At 38.0% G+C, this 21,543-nt stretch overlaps 1 protein-coding gene across 2 annotated transcripts in view; it reads right to left on the bottom strand.

The window, feature by feature from the left end:
• Positions 1–271: 271 nt before the first annotated feature.
• LOC306869165 (acid-sensing ion channel 2) overlaps positions 272–21,543 on the bottom strand; it is a gene marked incomplete at its 5' end in the record, with an annotated part of 448,337 nt that continues 427,065 nt past the window's right edge. For both annotated transcript variants that reach the window (XM_079415799.1, XM_079415798.1), the window contains 6 exons: positions 272–2,844; positions 2,964–3,032; positions 5,458–5,537; positions 5,628–5,719; positions 7,817–7,970; positions 14,394–14,450. In XM_079415799.1, coding sequence (XP_079271925.1) covers positions 2,743–2,844; positions 2,964–3,032; positions 5,458–5,537; positions 5,628–5,719; positions 7,817–7,970; positions 14,394–14,450 — 554 coding nt within the window. In that variant the 3' untranslated portion in view covers positions 272–2,742. The remainder of the gene's footprint in view (positions 2,845–2,963; positions 3,033–5,457; positions 5,538–5,627; positions 5,720–7,816; positions 7,971–14,393; positions 14,451–21,543) is intronic.

The raw sequence follows: 21,543 nt of genomic DNA, 5'->3' as shown, positions 1-21,543 counted from the left end.
GGTGTGTGTGTGTTCACTGCTGTGTGTGTGTTCACTGCTGTGTGTGTGCACGTTGGATGGGTTAAATGCAGAGCATGAATTCCGAGTATGGGTCACCATACTTGGCTGAATGTCACTTCACTTCACTTATATAGGCCTTATTTTTGCTTCTTTGCCTTAGAGCTGCGAAAGAGGAAAGACATAGGCTAAGCTATTTCTATAGGAAACTAAGACAGACAGACAGACAGAGACAGATAGATAGATAGACAGACACAGAGGCAAAGACACAGGAACTGTAATCCATTTAGTCTTTATTGTTTTCATCTCTAAGGTCTGAGGTACTGTAATTATACCTTGGAGTTAGAAACCATCAACCCCTCTGGTTTCTCCTAATGAGAAAATAGCAAAGGTGATGTGACACCCCTTTGGTGTTTGTCCACATGGCAAGAAAGAGTTTGTCTACTAAAATTACTGTTTACATTATGAGTAACTTCACTGTTGTGTAAGTATGGAGAGATGCTGTGGGTTTCTGCGTTTGTAGTGTGTACATGTTTGGTTAGAATATATATATATATTTCCTTTGCATGTGCTTGAAACCCTCTGAGATTTACAGATCTATCTTTGACATATTAAGAAAAGCATCATCACATTTTAGGACAAATAAGGATAAAACATTCATCCTGTGCAGCCCATTACATTTGATTAGCAAATTGAATTGCAAATGAAGCAACTAAAAACATTTACATTCGGTCACAGATACTTTACAAATCAGGATATCTGCATGTTTTTTTTTTCTGCCAACTATATTTATAGAATAAAATATAACACACATTAAGCAACATGTGTCTGTATTGACACAATCACATGGCTCTCTCACATGCCACAAACAACCCATAGCACACATTCATTATTCTATTCCCTGTGGCAAAATTATAATGTTTCCGCTCTTAATGTTATTATTTAATAAATTTCGCATTACGAGATAGCAAATCACGCTCTTAATACTGTTGCCCCAGATGAGGGGCATGCAAATAATAATAACTAATAATCCTTCAAGAAAAATGTCTGAGCATGGATATTTATGACAGATTTGCATACTGCCTCTAAGCTCAAATCTGATTGGACAAGGGGGCCCTAGGTCACGTGTGAAAGCCGGGGTTTAATAAAGCTGATTAAATACCTTTTATTTATTTATATGTAGATTCCAGGAGCTCGTCAACAAATTTCTGGTATTGCTTGTCTGGCAGCAGCCTTCATGTCCCAAAACAATTTACTCAAAAGCTTCACCTACAGTTTTAACACACAAGCTCCGATTTTGCTTTTCATTTTGTGACTGAATTTTGGGCCGGTCAATATTCTTGAGTTGAATATTGAGGGGAGTTAAATTGAGAAATGCAATCAAGCTAACTCTCATCACCCAGAACTGACCCTTTTTTCATTATTTTTAGCCAGAGCACATTCTGCATGAATGATTTTGCCTCAGTTAATGAATTTTGGCTGAAACACTGTACATGTTGAAGAATGTATGGGTCAACTGAGGCTTCATTCATACTGATGTATAGTGGGCCAAGAACCTCACATTTAGTTCGAGAGCAGAAAATAACATAATCACACCTTTGAACTGTCTATCATTCATCATCAAAGAACACAGTGGGAACATAGTAAATATCAGATAACATATGGCAATTACTGTGTTAATAAACCGCAGCACAGATGAAATGATGAGATGAGACATAGATAACAGTATAGCGACAACTCACATAATAAACCACCATGAAGTCTCTAGATCCTTTATATGTTTGAAAATATCCCACTTACGATAGTTGGGGAAGCAGAATCATGATGGCTGTCAAAACATCTCTGAAAAGCGCTTATGTAGGCAATCTCTCAGCTCGGAATTAAAAGCATGAAAGATCTTATCAGCTTTAAATGACAAATTAACACCTCTAACATTTAACAAAAATCAAACTGCTAGTTGTATCACTATACACTTATGCAGAAAGCAACAAAAACACTTTTTTTCTGTACTCTCTTTGTTCTTCCTTTTTCAAATGGGATCCAGAAAGCATGTAGAAGAGCCATACGCTGCCCCAATGGGCTCATAATGGCTGCCATTGTACCGTGACCCATTCGGCTTTCCTATGAAGGATAGAAAAATAAAAAGGATAGAAGAAAGGGGCTCTCAGTTTTACGATGCATCCCTGATACATCAAGAAGCCAATTGAGATGCAGAAACACATAGCAAACGAACAGCACAAGACACAACTGTCTCCACACGTGAGAGAGGAGGACAAGTTCGAGAAAACCATATTGTAACGCATAAAACTGACACATGCACAGTTAGAACAGTTTCACAACATTTTCTCCGTTAATAATTTACAGTGTTTTGGCAGTAGATTTCAAAATGGCGGCTGGGCAGAGAGAGAAAGAGAGAACGCGAGAACATGCCGAGGCCGTGCGCATCTGCTGTTCCTCACATGCTCGTGTTTTCATGTTTGTCTTATTTTTACAAGTGACTGTCCTGACGGGTCCACAAGCTTCTGCTTTCTTTCATCAGTCCAGAACAAACAGATGGTGTTTGTGAGAAACTTTGGGGTCCTCGTGTTTCTCCAGAAGCTCCTTGGCTTCCAGTTCTTATATTTGTGCCAAATGATGACAAGTCGAGAAAAAGCAACAGAGACTTTTCCCTTGTTTTACTCTGTCCTTCACCCATTAGAGTGGAGTGGCTCAGCTCCCCCTGTTGGTGTGGAGGGGTAATGGTGCTCAGCACGCAATCTCCTCTAGCGTGCCCAGGGTGGTCTGCAGGGGAACGCTGACTGTGTGGCTAATCGATTCCGAATGGTTTACCACCGGATCACAGGTACTCTGAGAAAAAACAAAGATGTTATCGTTCTTAAAACTGCACGCCTGAGGTATAAAACAGTCATTCCACACACTGAGTGCGTGATATCTAAATAAATGATTTGAAGATTTATTTTTTTTACCACATCCTCTCCATGACTCTCTTCCTCCTCCTCTCGGTTTAGCAGGTCCAGCAGTCTGTCCTTCACCACCTGCCAGCACACATCACAAACCACCATCTCATTCACTGCCAAATCAGGTCTCAAACTGCTGGCCTCAGAACAGCTTTGTAGCTTTGCCAGCGCTGTGTTAATGAAATCAGCGACATGGGTTGCAGCCCAGGGCACTGACCCCTGAGGGATCACGGGATCAGGAATTCACATAGGAATTGAAAATTATGATTTGGATTGGGAAAATCATGCAATTTGGTCACAGTGTATCGCAACTGTTCATATCCGATTTGTGTGTCCATAAACGCTCTTTCTTTTTACGGAATGTGCAATGGTTTCTATGGCAATGCTGTTGAGTTGTTATGCCTACGCTAAAAACAACAACAGCAATACAGTTTGCAATACAGATGTTGTCTTACGACATGACAACATGCATGCTGTGGTTGCGCTATATTAGCCTATATTTAATCTTGTGAGGTAGCATCATTAACACAGGAAGCTGGAATGTGCGGCTTTATTCCGTGCTGCCGTCTCTGCTACTTTCAGAACTCAAAAAGGTGTGTATACTAGCAGAATATTGTGTTTTTCCGGTTTACTTGCACTTCGCAGCGACGGACGGACTTGCACAAATCGGATTTCATATAGTTCGTTGCCATTCAGACTATCTAAATATGATCGGATTTCAATCAGATGTGCACAAAAATTAGATTTTTTTATCATTGTTGAGTCTGCTGTGATTTTATTGGTATAACTTTTTGGTTATGTGAGAACCTCTGGGCAAGTATGGTAAAGACCTATCTCATGAATATTACTTAGGTCACATTACTGGGTTGCAGTAGGAGGTTACCAAGAAATGTGAGGGTGACCTCAATATGCATGAGCTCTAGTATGATTCATAATATCACACACTTGGGAGAGGTGCCTTTGCCCTGGACCAGAGGAGGCTTAACATGCCCCGTGGACATTATTACGTCTTGTGAATAAAAAAAAAATAGCTTACTAATAGGTCAGTTCTTAAGATGACCGTATTTTTAAAGCTAAAATCTCATTGGGCGTATATTTCTCATGCATTTCCAATGAAGCTAAATGATTTAATGTTTCTTTTATTTTTATGTGCTTTGTTAACAGCTGCCAAAAGGCTTAAAATCCAGAGAGGCTTAAGCTTCAGAATTTTTTTTTAAAGATGAAATCTGTCCATTTAAAACGATCTTGCATCAAAAATCCATTAAAACAGGACAGGACAGAATGTAAAATGATGGTGTGTATGTGTGTGTGTGTGCCCCCGAGGGTATGAGTGGTGTAAGGGCTTGTGCTGGCTGCTGTCCATAGAGCAAAGAGACCAGCAGTAATGCAGAATTAATGAAGGCTCATTATGGTATGATATGAGTGTCATTCATTCTACACCAGAGACAGGCTGAAGTTTTCAATAGCCATCACCATGTCTGGGGGAATCTGTGTGTATGTGTGTGTTTCTCTGAATACATTTGCATTTATCAAGTCTGAATGTGTTTATTACAGTGTGTATAGTGTCTCCAGTGCCTCTGAGTCTGGACACTGAACAGCATGTTTGTGTGTCAGACAGGGTCCAGAATTAATACGCGACAAATGCCAAATCCATGTAAAAATTGGCTTCGGTGAGTAAATATATATATAAGTTTCTTGCCAATGGCTAGTAACTATTAAGAATGATAATCACATATGCACATATGTCTTGCAATAGTAAATAGGATCACAAAGGGCACAAATCACATTTTTGTCAGAGTGATTCAGACTCATTTTGTACATCACCATTCAAACGTTTGGGGTCGCTAAGATTTTTTAATGTTTTTGAAAGTTGTCTCACCATGACTTATGCTCAACAAAGCTGCATTTTGCTTAAAACACAGTAAAAATAATAATATGAAATATTATTAAAATTAAAATAACTGTTTTCTATTTAAATATATTTTAAAATGTAATTTATTATTGTGACGGCAAAGTTAAATTTTCAGCATCACTACTGTCTTCAGTCACATGATTTTTCAGAAATCATGCTAATATGCTTATTTGCTGCTCAGTAAACATGTTTTATTATTATCAATGTTGAAAATAATTGTGCTAATCTTGTGAAACATTATAAATGCCTTTACTCTCACTTTAGATTCATTTAATAAAAGTATAAATAAAACCAACATAATATCTTACTGACCCCAAACTTTTGAATGGTAGATGCTGCAATCTTGTGACTAAAAAAACAACAACAACGACAAAAAAAAAAAAACAAAACTGACAAATGAATGACAACGACAAATTATTAAATAAAAATTTCTAAATAAATAATTACACATATTTTTAATATTATAATAAAAATATTATTTGATAATGTAAAAGAGAACGAAACATAACTGTGAAAATAATTAGTTTTATGTATATTTTCTCAATTTACTTCGTAGTTCATTTTGAATCCTTTGTTTAGATGTTGATATACCTCATATGCATAATCAAATAGCTCCAGTATGGTCAGGATACTTGCACCGATAAACAAGCCCATCTGACCACCAATATCACCTGCAACATAAATATATTTATGATTTAGAGGAACAGAGAGAGACAGAAAGATGAAAGACACAGTATTCATGCTGCAGTGTGCTGTGTTACCTAGTAGACCCGCCACCTCGTATGCTTTCTTCTGCTCTATGGTCTCATAATTCAGAGCCTCAAAGAACACATCCAGAACAAGGATATTGTCCCTACATCAACAGAACACAACAGAGTGATGTTTTGAAGTTATATTCTAATTCATAACCAGAAAACAAGCTCCCTGCAAAAAAAGTGATTTGTTTTTTCACACCAGAAGTAAATAAGTTGTGCAACGTAATACAAGCAATGCCAAGCAGAATAATTTTTTATGTTTAATGTTAAGCTAAGTGGAGCAGGATTTTAAACCAATGAGATTTCACTGTAGGTGGAGCTAGCCAGCGTGATGCAACAGAAGTAAAACCAAATAACCAATAAAATGTCATGGCTGCTTAGGACAGGAGTGCAGACAATAAAAATGGTTACCAACAGTATATCTGTTAGCTCTAGCTATTCTAGCGATTACATCTGCACTAGTGGACATCTACCCTAACATTTTATCCTATGTGTCACCTGATTAGGATACAGTTTTTGATTTTTTACACAAACGCACATGCACACACACCTTTCTCACAGCAGTCTCAAGAACAGGCAAATTGGCAGTTATTGGATGTTAGTTGGTAAACTGCAAGAGGGCTAACCTCAAAACCCTGACAACAATTACACTAGCATTATCTCAACCATTCATTACACCTCTATTATGCTGCAGAGATGAATGATCTTGGCATGGCCGATAATTTGCATGCATGTGTGGAGGAATTAAAGTAAACAAGTTTTTTTTTTCTATCATCATAAAATGAAGCAGTCTAGAAAAGCTTATCTCTCTAGTGGGACACCAGCATGATGATATGCTGTCTGCTTTATGCTGATTTAATTGACTCTGTGTGTGTGTGTGTGTGTGAGAGAGAGAGAGAGAGAGAGACAGAGAGTCAGTACAGTATTCCCAATAGCTCCATGTCTCAGACACATCAATCACAAGCTTATCGCTATGACGATGAACTAATGAATGGAGAGGATGTGATATCTGTCACTATATTGAAGAACAACTCCCTGAATCTTCCTGACACAAAGCAAAAGTGTTCCCAACTTGTCAGCTAAATGTCTAGAGGAGAAATAAATATGTCTGAGAGCCACGTCAAATGTCCTGGCATCCCAATGTTGCTTTTATTGTAGAGAAGCACATCTATAAACTGAGGCAACATTTCAAACACACATTAAGTAGGACAACAACACACAGGGGGAGTTTCTCTGACACAAGTAAAGATTTCTCTCAAAATACAGTGTCCATTTCCTCGTGTACAGTGTCACAACAAGGGTTGTTTGTCATTTGTAGTGGAACAGTTATGTCAATTCAATTATAATTAATGTTATCAATTTGTATTTGAAAAATTATAATTTTAAATGTGAATTTAGTATGTAAATTAAAATAGAATACAATTTAAAAGCAACCCAACTGATTAGGTGTAGTTTATAATTTTACATTAATTTTTCATTATGAATTATCAAGAAACATGTTACCAAACAAAGTCATATTGTGCTTTCCAGAAGCACTACTTGTTGTTGTTTTTTTTTCACATTATATATATATATATATATATATATATATATATATATACATACAGTTTCCAGAGCAATTATGTGACACTGAAGACTGGAGAAATTCAGCTTTGACATTATAGGAATAAATTACGTTACAAAATAGATTAAAATAGAACATGTTTCTTTTAAAGTAAATATATTTAAAAATATCGTTGATTGAATTTAGAGCCTCCTCAAAAGACTTCTCAAAAAAAAAAAATCATCTTCCTGTCATTTCACTTAAACATCCTGTGATTCATGTCCAGTTTAATTCAATCTTGTGAATAAATTCTTAATTACAGAATTGTTCTCAAGCTTAATAACAGCACAGCTCATCCTTGCTAGAATAGTGCAAGCTTTTGGTCATTAACAAGCTCCATATCTCTGTGATCTCGATATGATATGAGGTGGAACATTAACTGGTAATTTTGCAAATTGGTGGCAGTAATGAGGTAAAAGTTAAAACTTGTAAAAGGTATTACAAGGACAACAATTAAAAAGTTTGGAAGTGGTGAAAAAGTTGCAACATAAAAAATATACTTAAGAGACCTTTTCGAATGCTGAATTCAAAGCTGTTTTGATGTATTTGAGGGGAAAGTAACTTTTAACACAGATGTGAGGTGCTTACTCACGTGATGTACTTCTCCGACCGGTTGAACTTTTTCTCCAGGTACCGTGCAGAGGTTTTACTGGGGATCTTGACCATGGAAAGCTCTTTGTTGTAACGAGTCATGTTACAGGGGCTCCTGCAGATGCAGTTTGTGCCTTCAACACCTGACAGAGCAGCTATGGAAAGCATGAAATGGTATAGAGGAGAGGAAAAAGAAAAGAGAAAAAGAGAAGAGACAGGAGAGGATACAGGGAAGAAAGGGGGAATATGTGTCAATTCTTTGTTCAGACAGCATTTCTGGGTGCTATGTATGACATTCCTTAACTGACAATGTAAAGAACATGGTCGTCTTATCCTCCTCTGCACACAGAGGGTCTTTTCAGTGTCTTCACACACACACACACACACACACACACACACACACACACACACAATGATTGGAGTATAATTGAACCTTTGGCCTTGTCAGAAGACTTTCAAATAGCTGCTGTCAACTCTTGACGACTTGGAAAAATATTATGTGTTGCACTTTTGATTACCTTTAGAAAGATACTGCAACCATGATGAAAACCACCACTATGAATCTGATAAACCACAAGGATCATATTGTCAAAGTGTTTTCTAACATTCTAGAGAAAAACAAAAGACTGATCGATTGACAGGTGAAACGGTTTTTTTTTTTTTTTTTATGTAAAAGTATTAATCTTGAATAAACTTTAGCTTTCAGTGAATGATAAAGAGACTCAATGCTTCAGCGAAGAGCCTGTGCCCTGCTAGTCAAAGTATAAGCAATGTGTACAAGATTGCAACTGGAATGCCAATCATAGTTTGGAACCAAACCTAAAGCATCATAATGGGATCAAATAAGAATTCTCGAAGACCCTAATGGATTTAAAGAAATTGCTACAGGACTTTTTGATTCATATCTGATTCCAAGAGTCCAACTGGGTCTTTATCACACCCACACTTATTGCATTGGAACTGTGATTTCCATCAAGTGTCTTGCAGCTGGACAGTTCAAGAAAATCACAGGGGAGCTACAGGAGATTGAAACCCCTTAACAATTCATTTTAAATTCTGTTTGATGTCCTACAGGGGCATTGTATGCGATTGTTAATCATAATAGCCCTAAAAAAAAAATTAATTACAAATCTCAATGGCAGTCTGGGATTTTTGTTGTTGTTGTTGCTAGAATAAAATTTGTTTTATAAACGACTCCTTACTGATTCTTATTTCCCTTTTTTGTACTTTTAAAATAACAAAAGAGAATAATTTGCTATTCTCTTGTGTTGCCAAGGGCTGGAATCTTTTGCTCTTGGCTGTGCCTCCGTCAGATTTCTAATAAGCTCATAACTTGCATGACCTGGAGATGGAATCTGACCTTTCACAGAAACATTTTTAAATTCCTCCTCCCCTGACCTTTTCTATCTCCACCTCTGTTTCTTCTCCTCACTTCCATCCCCTCTCTCACTCCTGCTGTTGGAGATGATGGTAAAGTCACATCATTTAATTGGAGAATTAAGTCAGATTTAACCTCCTCTACACACACACACTCACAGACAAATGAAGAGAACACACACTCAAACACAAGGCTATTAAATCTGCTATAATCTTGTGCTAAATCCATCGTTCTGTATGAACTTCACAGAACCGTTCATATCCCATAATTTTCACATTGTTTTCTCCAAGCATTGCCAATGGCAGATCCTGTGCTCCAAACCACAAGTGTTGTGTTATAGAAAACAGTTGGGAGTTTCATACCAAACTACTTGTACTACTTTAACAGTACAGAATATAAACAGTGCACAGTGTGGACATTTTCTGCATGCATGGAAAAGTCAACTGACCTGTCAAAACGTACAGCATACAACCAAAGCATGCTGCATCAAAGATATCCCACACTTTGCACTCAAATTAAATTTCCAATGTGGCTAGCAATTTCAACCACAAAACTGATAATATTTGGCCTTTTTATTTATAGCATAACATAGTATAGTATAGAAGGGTAAGGCAGGGTAAGGTGCACCTCGGAGTAATTTAACGTGTAGGCTAAGTGAAATCATTCAATTTGCACAGATTGTGTTTCTACAATGACATATCTTCAATTATAATATGCTAAATACCCGTGTATGCAAATATTCATTGTGTATATAAAACTTTGCAATAAGGTGTCATTTGTTAATGTCACGAATCCGGTCCATGAACTTCCGTTCACTCACCACCAGAGGTCACCCACTCACTGCATGGACTCTTGCACTACACCACTGTTGCACTTCACCATTGGACTACAATTCCCATCATCCATTCCACTGACGACACACAGCTGTCACCAATCTCACATTGCTCTGATTACACAGCTGATCACACAATCACGCACGCTTTAGAAGCCTTGGACTTCCTCTCTGTCATTGCAGAGTATTGTATAGCGTTTATCAATCTCCTAGCGATAGCTACTCTACGGAGCTCACGTAGTTGTCATAGTCTTGCCTTGCCTTGCCTTGTGTGTTTTCTCGTGTTTCCTGGATTAACCTTTTGCTTTGCCGTTCGGACTCTGTTTGCACCTCTCTTGGACTATTGCTCGTGTACCTGGATTATCTCTCTGCCTTGCCCTGTTGGATATTGTTCGCCGATCAAGACCCACGCTTGCCCTAGGATTACTCTTGTGTCTTGCCCGTGCCATATCTGTTTGCTGTTGTTTGACCCTGCCTGTGATTTGACTATGTTTATTAATAAATCTTGCACTTGGATCCGCTTGCCTTACGTCTCTTTCGCCCCGTTACAGTTAGCATTAGTTAATTAACTAACATGAACGAAAAATGAACAGTACATTACACTATTTGTTAATTTTTGGTAATGTTAGTTTATGAAAATACAGTCATTCATTTTTGTTTGTTAGTTCACAGAGCATTAACTAATGTTAACAAACACAACTTGTGATTTTAATAATGTATTAGTAAATGCTAAAATTAATATTAACTGAGATTAATAAAGGGTGTAGAAGTATTGTTCTTTTTTTGTTCATGTTAACTAATGAACGTTATTGTACCATCATCAGTTATTCATTTATTCAACTAAACTATCAAAATACAATTTTAATAGAATGGCTGATTTATTATTTTACATAAGTACTAAATCATTATGTCATTTACATAATGGGTATTTGTTATTTGTGCTTTTGGCCCTGGCTATGACCGTGACTTGTAATATTTCCTTCTTGCAGTATTTGATCAGACTACCAAAAGAGAGAGAGAAAAAAAAGTTAATTGGATTAAACTAACTGAATTAACAATACAACATGGCAATACTTATTTATTAGGAGTACTTCTGTTTGTATGTAACACTGCATACTATTTCCTCATTGAATACTGGTTTTAGTAGGCAGTACATAGTATATACTGTAGTGCACAGTGTGCTGTAAGCAGTACATTATTATTCCATTCTGAACATCTCTTGATTAACATTCTGCTTGTAATAGTCCCTGTTCCATCTCTGAGTGTTTTCTATCATTGCCAGGCTCACTCATTCTGTTTTTCTTTATCTTTCTTTTCTTTTTTTTTTCTTTTTTTTACTCCAGCAATTTTCCTATCATACCTCTAACAGCCTCCCATTCATTTTTAAATGTGTTCATCTGCATATTGTTCTGGTGAAACCGAAAATACATATTCCTTCTCTCCTCAGGGTGCTGTGAACAGAAAGTTGGAGTTAGGGATAATTTCCTCTCCTCTTTGCCAAAGATAAGAACCAGCTGTCAAGCATTTTGAAGCCAGCAGCGGAAGTTTTGGACAAGCTGTTCAGCCTCTTGTGCTGTGCCGTTGTGTCTTTACTTGTCAACTGTGGTTGGAGACTTCCCACTGAAACTTTTCCAGTGGTTTGGAAGTCTGTCCCTCTTCATACTCTATTGGCTACGTCTTGCATGATCGTGCATAGAGAATTCTAATAAAAAGATAAAAATGAGCGAAATTACACATAATAACCCGAGGATGTCTTTGGGAATGGCTCGTCTGCTGAATACCTGAGCTGTTTGTAAATGTACAGTCCTAGCTGTGCTCTAATTTGAATTTCCTCATTAGTGGGAGATAATTAGTGAACATGGAGCCAACTTGGTTATTATGTGTGGGATAGACCGCTGGTATATACTGTCAGATGGTACGTAGAGCGAGAGTTAATGAGGGCCAGACTGCATTCTGCTGGTAGGGATGGTGAACAAAACAGTTCAAGTTTTTGTTTTCCCTGAATACATTTCCAAAATAATGACTTAATTTGTGCGAGTTCATGAGGAGATTTGAAGTTCAATAAAGGAGTCTCAGTGTCAAGAGGAATCGAGATCTGCAGAGAAAAATGCAATTATTTTGTAAGAGAATTGAAGAATACTTTCAAAGTTTCTCCACGCAGAGTTAATATAGTCTAATTTGGTGAAGCTTGTGAAGATTACACATAACACGTTCTGATGTCTAATGCCTAGTGCTTCCAACTGCTGTACAAGAGAGACACAAGCACACATACAAACAAACTGATTTATTCTATTACATTTATGTTACTTTTTGTTCCTCCGTTTGCCCTTTTACCCTCTTCAAGGATGCGACTTAAAAACAAAACACAGCTACAGAGGAGGAAGATGTGGAGCAAAGAATGAAAGAGGGACGGTGGCTGCTGTTTTCATGAGTTTTGCCCATGTAATTGGATTTGTGGAGGGTCAGTGCAGTAATAGTCATGAAGGTCTGCTGAACAGAAACTGCATATGTATTTTGTGCCACAGGAGATTGTTAGATGCATGAAAATGAGCCCAGTAATACATCAGGATTCAAAACACACTTTATCCATTCAGCCAGTCTCGATGAAAAAATGTAAAAAAAAAAAAACATCCAGCCTCAAACCGTGAAAGTGAGCAACACAATAAAACCAGCCTGTGTAGAGAATTTTGTTGATTACAACAGAATTGTTCTTGTTTTGTTGTGTAATGCAGGTCAAATATGGGGGCTTACCTGTTCAAAAGTACTTATTCAAAAAAAAAAGAGACTATGCCGTTTTGGATGCAGCGTATATTTATATAGTAGAAAAGTACAGTGGTTCCCAATCCTAGCCCTGAAGAACACTAGCAATGCTCATTTTGGATGTCTCCGGTCACACAATATTTTAAAGTTCAATTATCGCTATTAACAAACCATTAACTACAACATTTGTCTCAATAAACTCCTAATTTGCTGCTTATTAAGTTAGTAAGGTAGTTGTTAAGTTTAGGTATTCGGTAGGATTAGGGATGTAGAATATGGTTATGCAGAATATGTGCTTTATAAGTAGGCTACTTATGAACATCCAATATGTTAATAATAGGCATGCTAATAAGCAACTATTTAATAGTGAGAATTGGTCCCTATCCTAAAATGTTACCAATATAGATACTGCCAAATCTTCATAGTAATAAACAGCAAAATAACAGCGTTAATGTTGAAAAATTAATCAGTTGTGAAATAAATCTGATTCAGCTAAAAAGCAGCTCTACAAAAGTCAACAGTGTCATAATCCAGCTCAATAGAGTTTAAGTTCTGCTTAAGTTTGAGTTTTTTAAATAGTATTTGAGTCAAATTTTTGAAAATTTCTTTTAAATCGACAGGGAGACATACAAAATGTGCAGTGCTGGAGTGCTCCAGGACTGAGATTCACTGGACTATAGAGAAAGATCATATTACATTATTTTTTGAGAAAGTATGCTAAATGGAGCTGGAATGTGTACTGTATGCTGTTACAAACAAAACCTTGACTGGAGTATTTACAAACAAAATGGAATACAAACTCTCAATGTGTCTTGAATTAAATGTGGTGAAATGCTATTCTGAATTGTTCTGACCCAATTTAACATGCGTATAGGCTACTATATGTATTAATTATTAATGGGTGCAGAGACTAGTGTGTGTACCTGGTATTCCCTACATTATAGGGACCAAATGTACCCAACAAGCATAGTAATACCAGTCATTTTTGACCTTGTGGGGACATTTTTTGGTCCCCATGAGGAAAACAGCTTATACATGGTACAGTGAATGATATTTTAAAAATGCACTATGTAAGATTAACAGCTAGCGGTTGAAATGGGAACTGCAGTCCAAATTCAAAATATTGGAGAGAGCCGTTTCTCCTGCTTCCTCCTACTCAGACTCAACACTCACGCGGGTTTGCCAGATTGAGGACACGCGACGAGCCTTACACTGTAATTTGATGAGTTGATTTACTGTGTTTTAATGTTCCTCTGCTCGTAGAGCATTGTGCAGTTGAAATGGGTACTTCCCGACCAGGAATCTGCCCAAAATGCACATTTCAGAGTAGAATTACAGGCTATAGCATTATTTTTCAGAGTAACAGCTATGTAAACATAACATGTTTCCTAAATATCTACAAACATATGTTATTTTTTGACTTAAGAAGAGTCAAAAACTTACATGCAGCACCTTTAATGATTTAATTTTATAAATGATATTTTTCTGTAAGGTTTACAGGTAGGGGTAGGGTAAAGGGATAAAAATACAGTATTACGTCGATGAAATGTTCCCATAAAACATGGAAACCAGTGTGAGTGTGTACGTGTACGTGAAGAGCACACTCACCCAGAGCAGGTTCAGCACAGTCCTTATACTGTTCAGGAGTGCAGTACGGAGAATCACCTAGAAATGAGAGAAAAACAAAGAAACAGAAAAAAATGTAAGTGCCAAAGAAAAGTTCTTCTTTATTCAGCCTTCTTAAATTAATAATGAAACACTGAAAAAGTGTTAATAATAATGAAACACTGAAAAAGGAGAAACCTACTCAGCCAAACTCAGCAGCACGACAAGGAAATAAACAACTGGGAATGCGTGTGTGTGTGTGTGTGTGTGTGCATATGGAAGAGAGTTTTGTGCACTTGCTCTTGGTCAAAATGTATCAGACGTACCCTGAATGTACATCACAGGGCAGTCACAATCAGTTAATGAATCTATAATTACAGTATTAGAGCAGGGCGCCTGTGTGAATGAAGGACTAATCATCTATGAGATAATTGTCCTGTCTGGAGCATCAATTGAAGTAGCGAGAGGTTGAGGTTGGCACCTATGGGTTAGAATTAATAGGCACCTTTGTGAAAAAAGTGCAGTTTGATCAGATAGGTGAAAATGGAGACCATATCATGTCATTAAAAGAGACCGGTGGAAAATGAAAATGACTGCAGCACTAACTTTAAAGATCAGCTATTATGGGAGAGCATAAATTGGCATTAAGAATGGGACATAAAGGGCACTAAGTCACAATGAAAAGTTAATGAAATCATATTATGAAATCATGGAAATATACTGCATCTTTAAAAAGACCATTTAGCAACAGTTAAAGATGAATATTTATCAATGGGCCAAAATTTTATCAGTGAAATGAAATTAAAATGGAATGTTTCTGAAGACCATTTTGCTGAATTTTTCTCAAATTATACAATGTGTCAAGCTCACTTACGGTTCATGCTTACAAGCCCTTGCTGTCAGTTCGTGGGCTTGTTCTAAACCACCTTTGATCCACAGAACACTGAATTCAGGTCTATATTCTGACCTCATCTATACAAGTTCAGTCAGGTTTTGCTTGGCTGCCAAATGCAAACCACAAATGCCACAAGCCATCAAGTTATCACTACACACAACCTCATGCTGACTTGCTTTCCGCCAGAATATGAGATGTGACCTCATTGAATGACTGTTCATCAAGAATTAAAGACCTTAGATGGTTTTACACAGAGAAGATGGGAACATTGGTCCCTGCTGGCTTCGTGATAGACAGTACAAACTCTATTATAACTATTCAGTCTCAGACATTATCAGTGATGTTTTCATTATGTCTTGTCATCTGAATACATAAATAAAGGGTTGGAAATCTTCTGTTTCTGATATGTATGCAAAATCAATTATTTACACATCATAAAAGATGCCACTTATTTCTATCACATATAGTCACTGCTTTAAAAGTCATATTTTGTGTATGTCTATATAGTAGAATAATCTCACTGAAAAACTATTTATTTATTTTTTATTTTATTGTTTTTTTTTTCAAGAGAGGTTGCTCTTGGACAAAATGTATCATTACAGGACATTTCATTGCAATCATTTTATGTAATATTTTTATTTAGATTGCTGTTATTATTATTATTATTACACTGTAAAACCCGACAAGTTATGGTAACTCATTTACACTGACTTATATTAACTTATTTTTTTTAGTGTTGGCTTAGTCAATTATTAGAGTAAACTGAACTTAAACATTTTAAGTTTATTCCACTCAGTCAGTTTGAATTCAGGTAACTAATTCTAACTAAGTCTTAACAACTTAAATGAACAACTTGGCTACTTAAATGGTTTGAGGAAACCGATTGCCTTAAATGGTTTAAGTTCATCGAACTCAAGGCAATAAAGTTACATAAGACTAAGCAAAAACACTGGTACCAAAAAATCATGAAAGAACAGGAGTGTTTTCTCAAGTATTTATTGAAATAAAACATAAATGTTTTCAAGCATAAAACAAAATCAGTGGGCTGTATATTCAAAAATATAACATTTAAGTTATCTTATCAGACTTTTCACCAAATAAGTAAGACAACACAAACAAGGAAATTTTTAACAAAATCCATTTTAAATGTTAAATATAATTAATAATAATAATAATAAATAACTGCTAAATAATATGAAATACAGTGGATAATTTTTCTGTAAAAAAAACAACAACAAAAAAAAAACACCGCTTTCCTCAAGATTAACAGCCCTTATATGTATACTGTAACTACGGGAATACATTAGTTAAAAAAAACCCCCACCAGTACACTGACCCAAGACTTGGCAGTCATCATCTTCAAATACAAACAAAACATCCAATGGGTTTAAAGACAATGTTCCCTCTTCCTCCTTAACAGCAAAGATGGTGATAGCTGCCTTCTGTACCTGATCAGGCTCCCTTTCTCGAAATGCAGTAAAAAGTTTTGTTAGTGTATGTCACCAAATATTATCATATTTAAACAAAGCAGACATCATATTTTAATTTTCAAAAATTACAATAAAGGTGTGAGAGATCGGGGAAGTGCACATAAAGTATGTGTCCATTTAAAACCCTGTAGTACTTTTTCACATCATAACTTCCAGAGTTGTTTATCAGCGGGATTTTCAGGGCTGAATATAAGATAAATATTTTAGAGCTTAAATTGAATTTGTTAATTTACATTACTATTTAATTTGACAACCTAAGGTTCTTTATTACAAAACAGAAAGAAAAACTGTGCTTAAAGTGATAGTTCACCCAAACATGAAAATTCTGTCATTAATTACTCACCCTCATGTCGTTCCAAACCCGTAAGACCTTTGTTCATCTTCAGAACACAAATTAAGATTCAAGATTCAAGATTCAAGAGTTTTATTTGTCACATACATAATTATACAGAGTATAACCAGCAGTGAAATGTAGGTCAGGTCCGCTCCAAGGACAGTGCAATTATGTAGTATACAAATATTAAGAAGAAGTACAAACATGAAATAAAAGATAAGATAAAATAAGATAAGATAGGATAAAAAATATAAATATAAATGTGCAGGTCAGTATGTTGTTGACAAATAGTAATGAGAGGAATGTGCAAAAAAATAATGTGCAAAAAGTTGTACAGGGTATTTGAATAGCAGCAATATGAGGTAGAGAAAAAATTGTGAATAGCTTGTTGATATGGTGATATTACATGGTAGAGAAAAATTATGAATAGCTTGTTGATATGGTGATATTACATGGTAGAGACACATTATGAATAGCTTGTTGATGGTGATATTACATGGGGTCAAGTGATATTATGACACAGAGTTAGAGTTTAGGAGCCTGATGGCCTGGGGGAAGAAGCTCCTCCTAAGTCTCTCAGTTTTTGCCATCAGGCTACGGAAGCGCTTACCAGATGGAAGCAAAGTGAATAGCTGGTTACCAGGGTGATTAGAGTCCTTGAAGATTTTAACAGCTCTACTTTTGCAGCGTTTGAGGTAGATGTCCTGCAGAGAGGGGAGAGCAGACCCTGAGATGCGCTCAGCTAAGCGCACAACTCTCTGTAGTGCTTTGCAGTCCTGATTGGAGCTGTTTCCATACCACACTGAGATGCACTGAGTCAATACACTTTCTATGGTCCCTGAATAGAAAGTTTTCAGGATTGCTGGTGAGACCCTGAATTTCCTCAGCTGTCGCAGATGGTACAGTCTTTGCCTGGCTTTCTTAACCTGTGTTTGGATGTGTGTAGTCCAAGTCAGGTTCTCGGAGATGTTTACGCCGAGGTACTTGAAGCTACTCACCCTCTCCACAGGGGTCCCACTGATCATAAGAGGAGTGTAGGGCTGCTGCTGTCTCTTCCTAAAGTCCATGATCAGTTCTTTAGTTTTGCTCACATTCAGAGAGAGACAGTTGTCCTGGCACCATGATGTGAGTCTCTCTACCTCATCCAAGTATGCGGTCTCATCGTTGTTGGAGATGAGGCCCAGAACCACAGTATCATCAGCGAATTTAACAATGGATGTGGAGCTGTGAGAGGACACGCAGTCATGCGTGTAGAGAGAGTAGAGCAGGGGACTCAGGACACAGCCCTGTGGGGCTCCTATGTTCAGAGTGATGGTGTTTGAGGTGAACTGGCCAACTTTCACCACTTGAGGTCTGCCGGTGAGGAAGTCTTGAATCCAGTCACAGAGTGAGGAGTTTAGGCCGAGGTCAGTGAGTTTAGATGCCAGCTTGATGGGGACTATAGTGTTGAAAGCTGAGCTATAGTCAATGAATAGCAGCCTTACATAATTCCCATTGTTGCTGTCCAAGTGTGTGAGGGAAGAGTGGAGAATGTGAGAAATGGCATCGTCCGTGGATCTATTTGGGCGATAGGCAAACTGAAGAGGGTCCAAAGTATCAGGGATGGAGGAGCAGATGTGGCTCTTTACAAGTCTCTCAAAAACCTTCATGACTATAGATGTGAGGGCAACTGGGCGATAGTCATTCAGGCAAGAGGGTTTATTGTTCTTTGGCACAGGGATAATGATGGATTTTTTGAATGAGGTGGGAACCACGGCGGTAGCAAGGGACTCATTAAAAATGGAAGTGAACAAACCAGCGAGCTGATCGGCGCAGGACCTCAGAACACGGCCGGTTATCCCATCAGGACCGGCTGCTTTCCTGACGTTCACTCTCTTTAGCGCCCTCCGAACCTCATCCTCCGACACGGTGATTACAGGATCATCGCTGCTCTGCCTGCTGCTTCCTGACGCGCCGCCGTCGTTGCCATCGAAGCGGCTGTAGAAGATGTTTAACTCGTCGGCCAGCAACGGATCTGCTCTCACCTCCGCGGAGGATTTGTTTCCGAAGTCACAGATGGTCCTCAGTCCCTGCCACATCCGTCGAGAGTCATTGAGCAGGAAATGAGACTCAATTCTCTCTCTGTATCTGTGTTTGGCGGCTCTTACTGCGCGTCGGAGAGCATAGCACGATGCTTTGTACTCGCTCGTATTCCCAGACAGAAGAGCCTCATTGTAAGCGGCAGTGCGTGTGTTAACCGCGGCACGGATTGTTCTGTCCACCCACGGTTTCTGATTGGAGAATGTCCATATCGTTATTGTTTCTGTGGCTTGCTCGGTTAGCGTGTTTACGAAGCTTAATGCTACCTCCGTGAACTCGCTGACGTCAGAAGAACTCGCCCGGAACATGTCCCAGTCGACGTCATCAAGCGCCGCCTGCAGCATAGCCTCTGAGTGGGAGGACCAGCGCGTCACCACTCTCTGCACCGGAGGTTCCTGAACGAGCCTTTGTTTGTATCCCGGTGTAAGAAAAATTGTGGCATGGTCCGATTTGCCAAAAGCCGGTAGTGAGCGGGCTTTGTAGGCATCCTTGAATAGAGTGTAGCAATGATCCAGTGTGTTTGGTCCTCTAGTTGGACAGGATACATGTTGATAAAAGTTCGGCATGACCTGCTTGAGGTTGGCTTTGTTAAAGTCCCCCGCGATGATAAAGGCAGCGTCAGGATGTTTGTTAATGTAGCCGCTGAGCACATCGTGAAGCTTAGACAAAGCCAAGCCGGTGTCTGCCTGTGGTGGAATGTACACAGCAGTAACAATGATCGATGAAAACTCCCGGGGCAGATAAAATGGGCGGCAAATAATGGAAAGATGTTCCAGATGAGGCGAGCAGGAACGCGACAGAATGGAGATATTCCTGGGATCACACCATTTCTTGTTGATCATGAAACATACTCCTCCACCCCTGGATTTACCGGCCTCTGCAGTTCTGTCCGTCCGAAAGACAGAGAAGTTATCACTCGGCATTACAGCAGTGTCCGGGACCGAGGACGAAAGCCACGTTTCTGACAAACAAAGGATGTTACAGTCCCTAATGTCCCGTTGGAAACTAATCCTGGCTCTAAGATCGTCCATCTTATTCTCCAAGGATTGGACATTAGCAAGAAGAATGCTTGGAAGAGGAGGACTGTGAGCCCTTTTCCTGAGTCTGACTCGAATTCCAGCGCGCTTCCCGCGGTGTTTCTTGGTCCGTCGCCTCGGGGGGTTATTGTTCGTCTCCGTGTTCCGAAGAATCTCCAGAGGCCACGCAGGATTCGTGGATAAAGTGTCCTGAAGCAGGTTGGTGTAGCGGTTTCCAATGTCCAAAAGTGTTTCTATGTTGTAGGTGATCAGTGCCGACGTGAAATGTGTAAAAAGAGAAAGTAAAAGTAGGGAAAAAAGTAGGTTTAAGCAAAGTCTCAGTGGAGCGACCCGCACGGCGTCCGAACACAGCGGCGCCATTTTGGAAGCCGCTGTGTTCGGACGCCGTGCGGGTCGCTCCACTGAGACTTTAATCTTAAATAAATATCTCCACTAAATATCTTAAATATTAAGATATTTTTGATGAAATTTGAAAGCTCTTAGACCCTCCATAGACAGCAACGCAACTGAAATGTTCCCAGGTCCAGAAATGCAGTAAGGACATTGTTAAAACAGTCCATGTGACATCAGTAGTTCAACTGCAATTTTTATGAAGCTATGAGAATACTTTTTGTGCGCAAAGAAAAAAAAAAATATTTAAAGACAAGTTTATCCATATGAATAAAGTGGTTTAATTCAAGCCTTCTAAAGAAGACACAAACACTAACTGAGAAGCTTGAGCTAAGGGTTTTTTATTATGTGTCAAAGCCTAAACTAGCTTGAAAATAAAGACTGCCTAGACTTCCAATAGACAAAAACGATGAAAGAAATCAAAAGAAAGATATCAAAAATATTTTAGTTTGAAGATGAATAAAATTCATTCTAAATTGGTTTGGAACAACATGAGGGTGAGTAAACCATGACAGAATTGTATTTTTTTTGTGGACTATCCATTTAAGACGACTCAAATGTTCAACTATTCAGTTATTTCTGCTGATCTCAGCTAAAAGGTTAAAATGTTGCCAAGTAAATATAAAGTTGTCCTGTCATGTGTCCCACCTTGTGTGTCTTGAAAAAAAGTCTTCTTTTCAGATAGTAGTAGATCTGCCAGGATCATAGCTTGAATGACTGATGCCATTATTGACCATGAAGACAAAACACAAAATTAGAGAAATTTAACTCACAATTAAGCAACATTTATGGACAGCTTATTTTTTATGAATCATAATAAGACAACTTTCAACCACTACAAACTTAGCATTGGCAATTATCTGACATCTTTATGAAAAACCAAAGCAACTTTAGGATAAGTGCAAGTAGAAATATAAAATATATTTTT

The sequence above is a fragment of the Barbus barbus genome (assembly GCF_936440315.1).
Source record: "Barbus barbus genome assembly, chromosome: 4".
NCBI classification, from domain to species: domain Eukaryota; kingdom Metazoa; phylum Chordata; class Actinopteri; order Cypriniformes; family Cyprinidae; genus Barbus; species Barbus barbus.
This window is presented reverse-complemented; position numbering and strand designations above follow the sequence as displayed.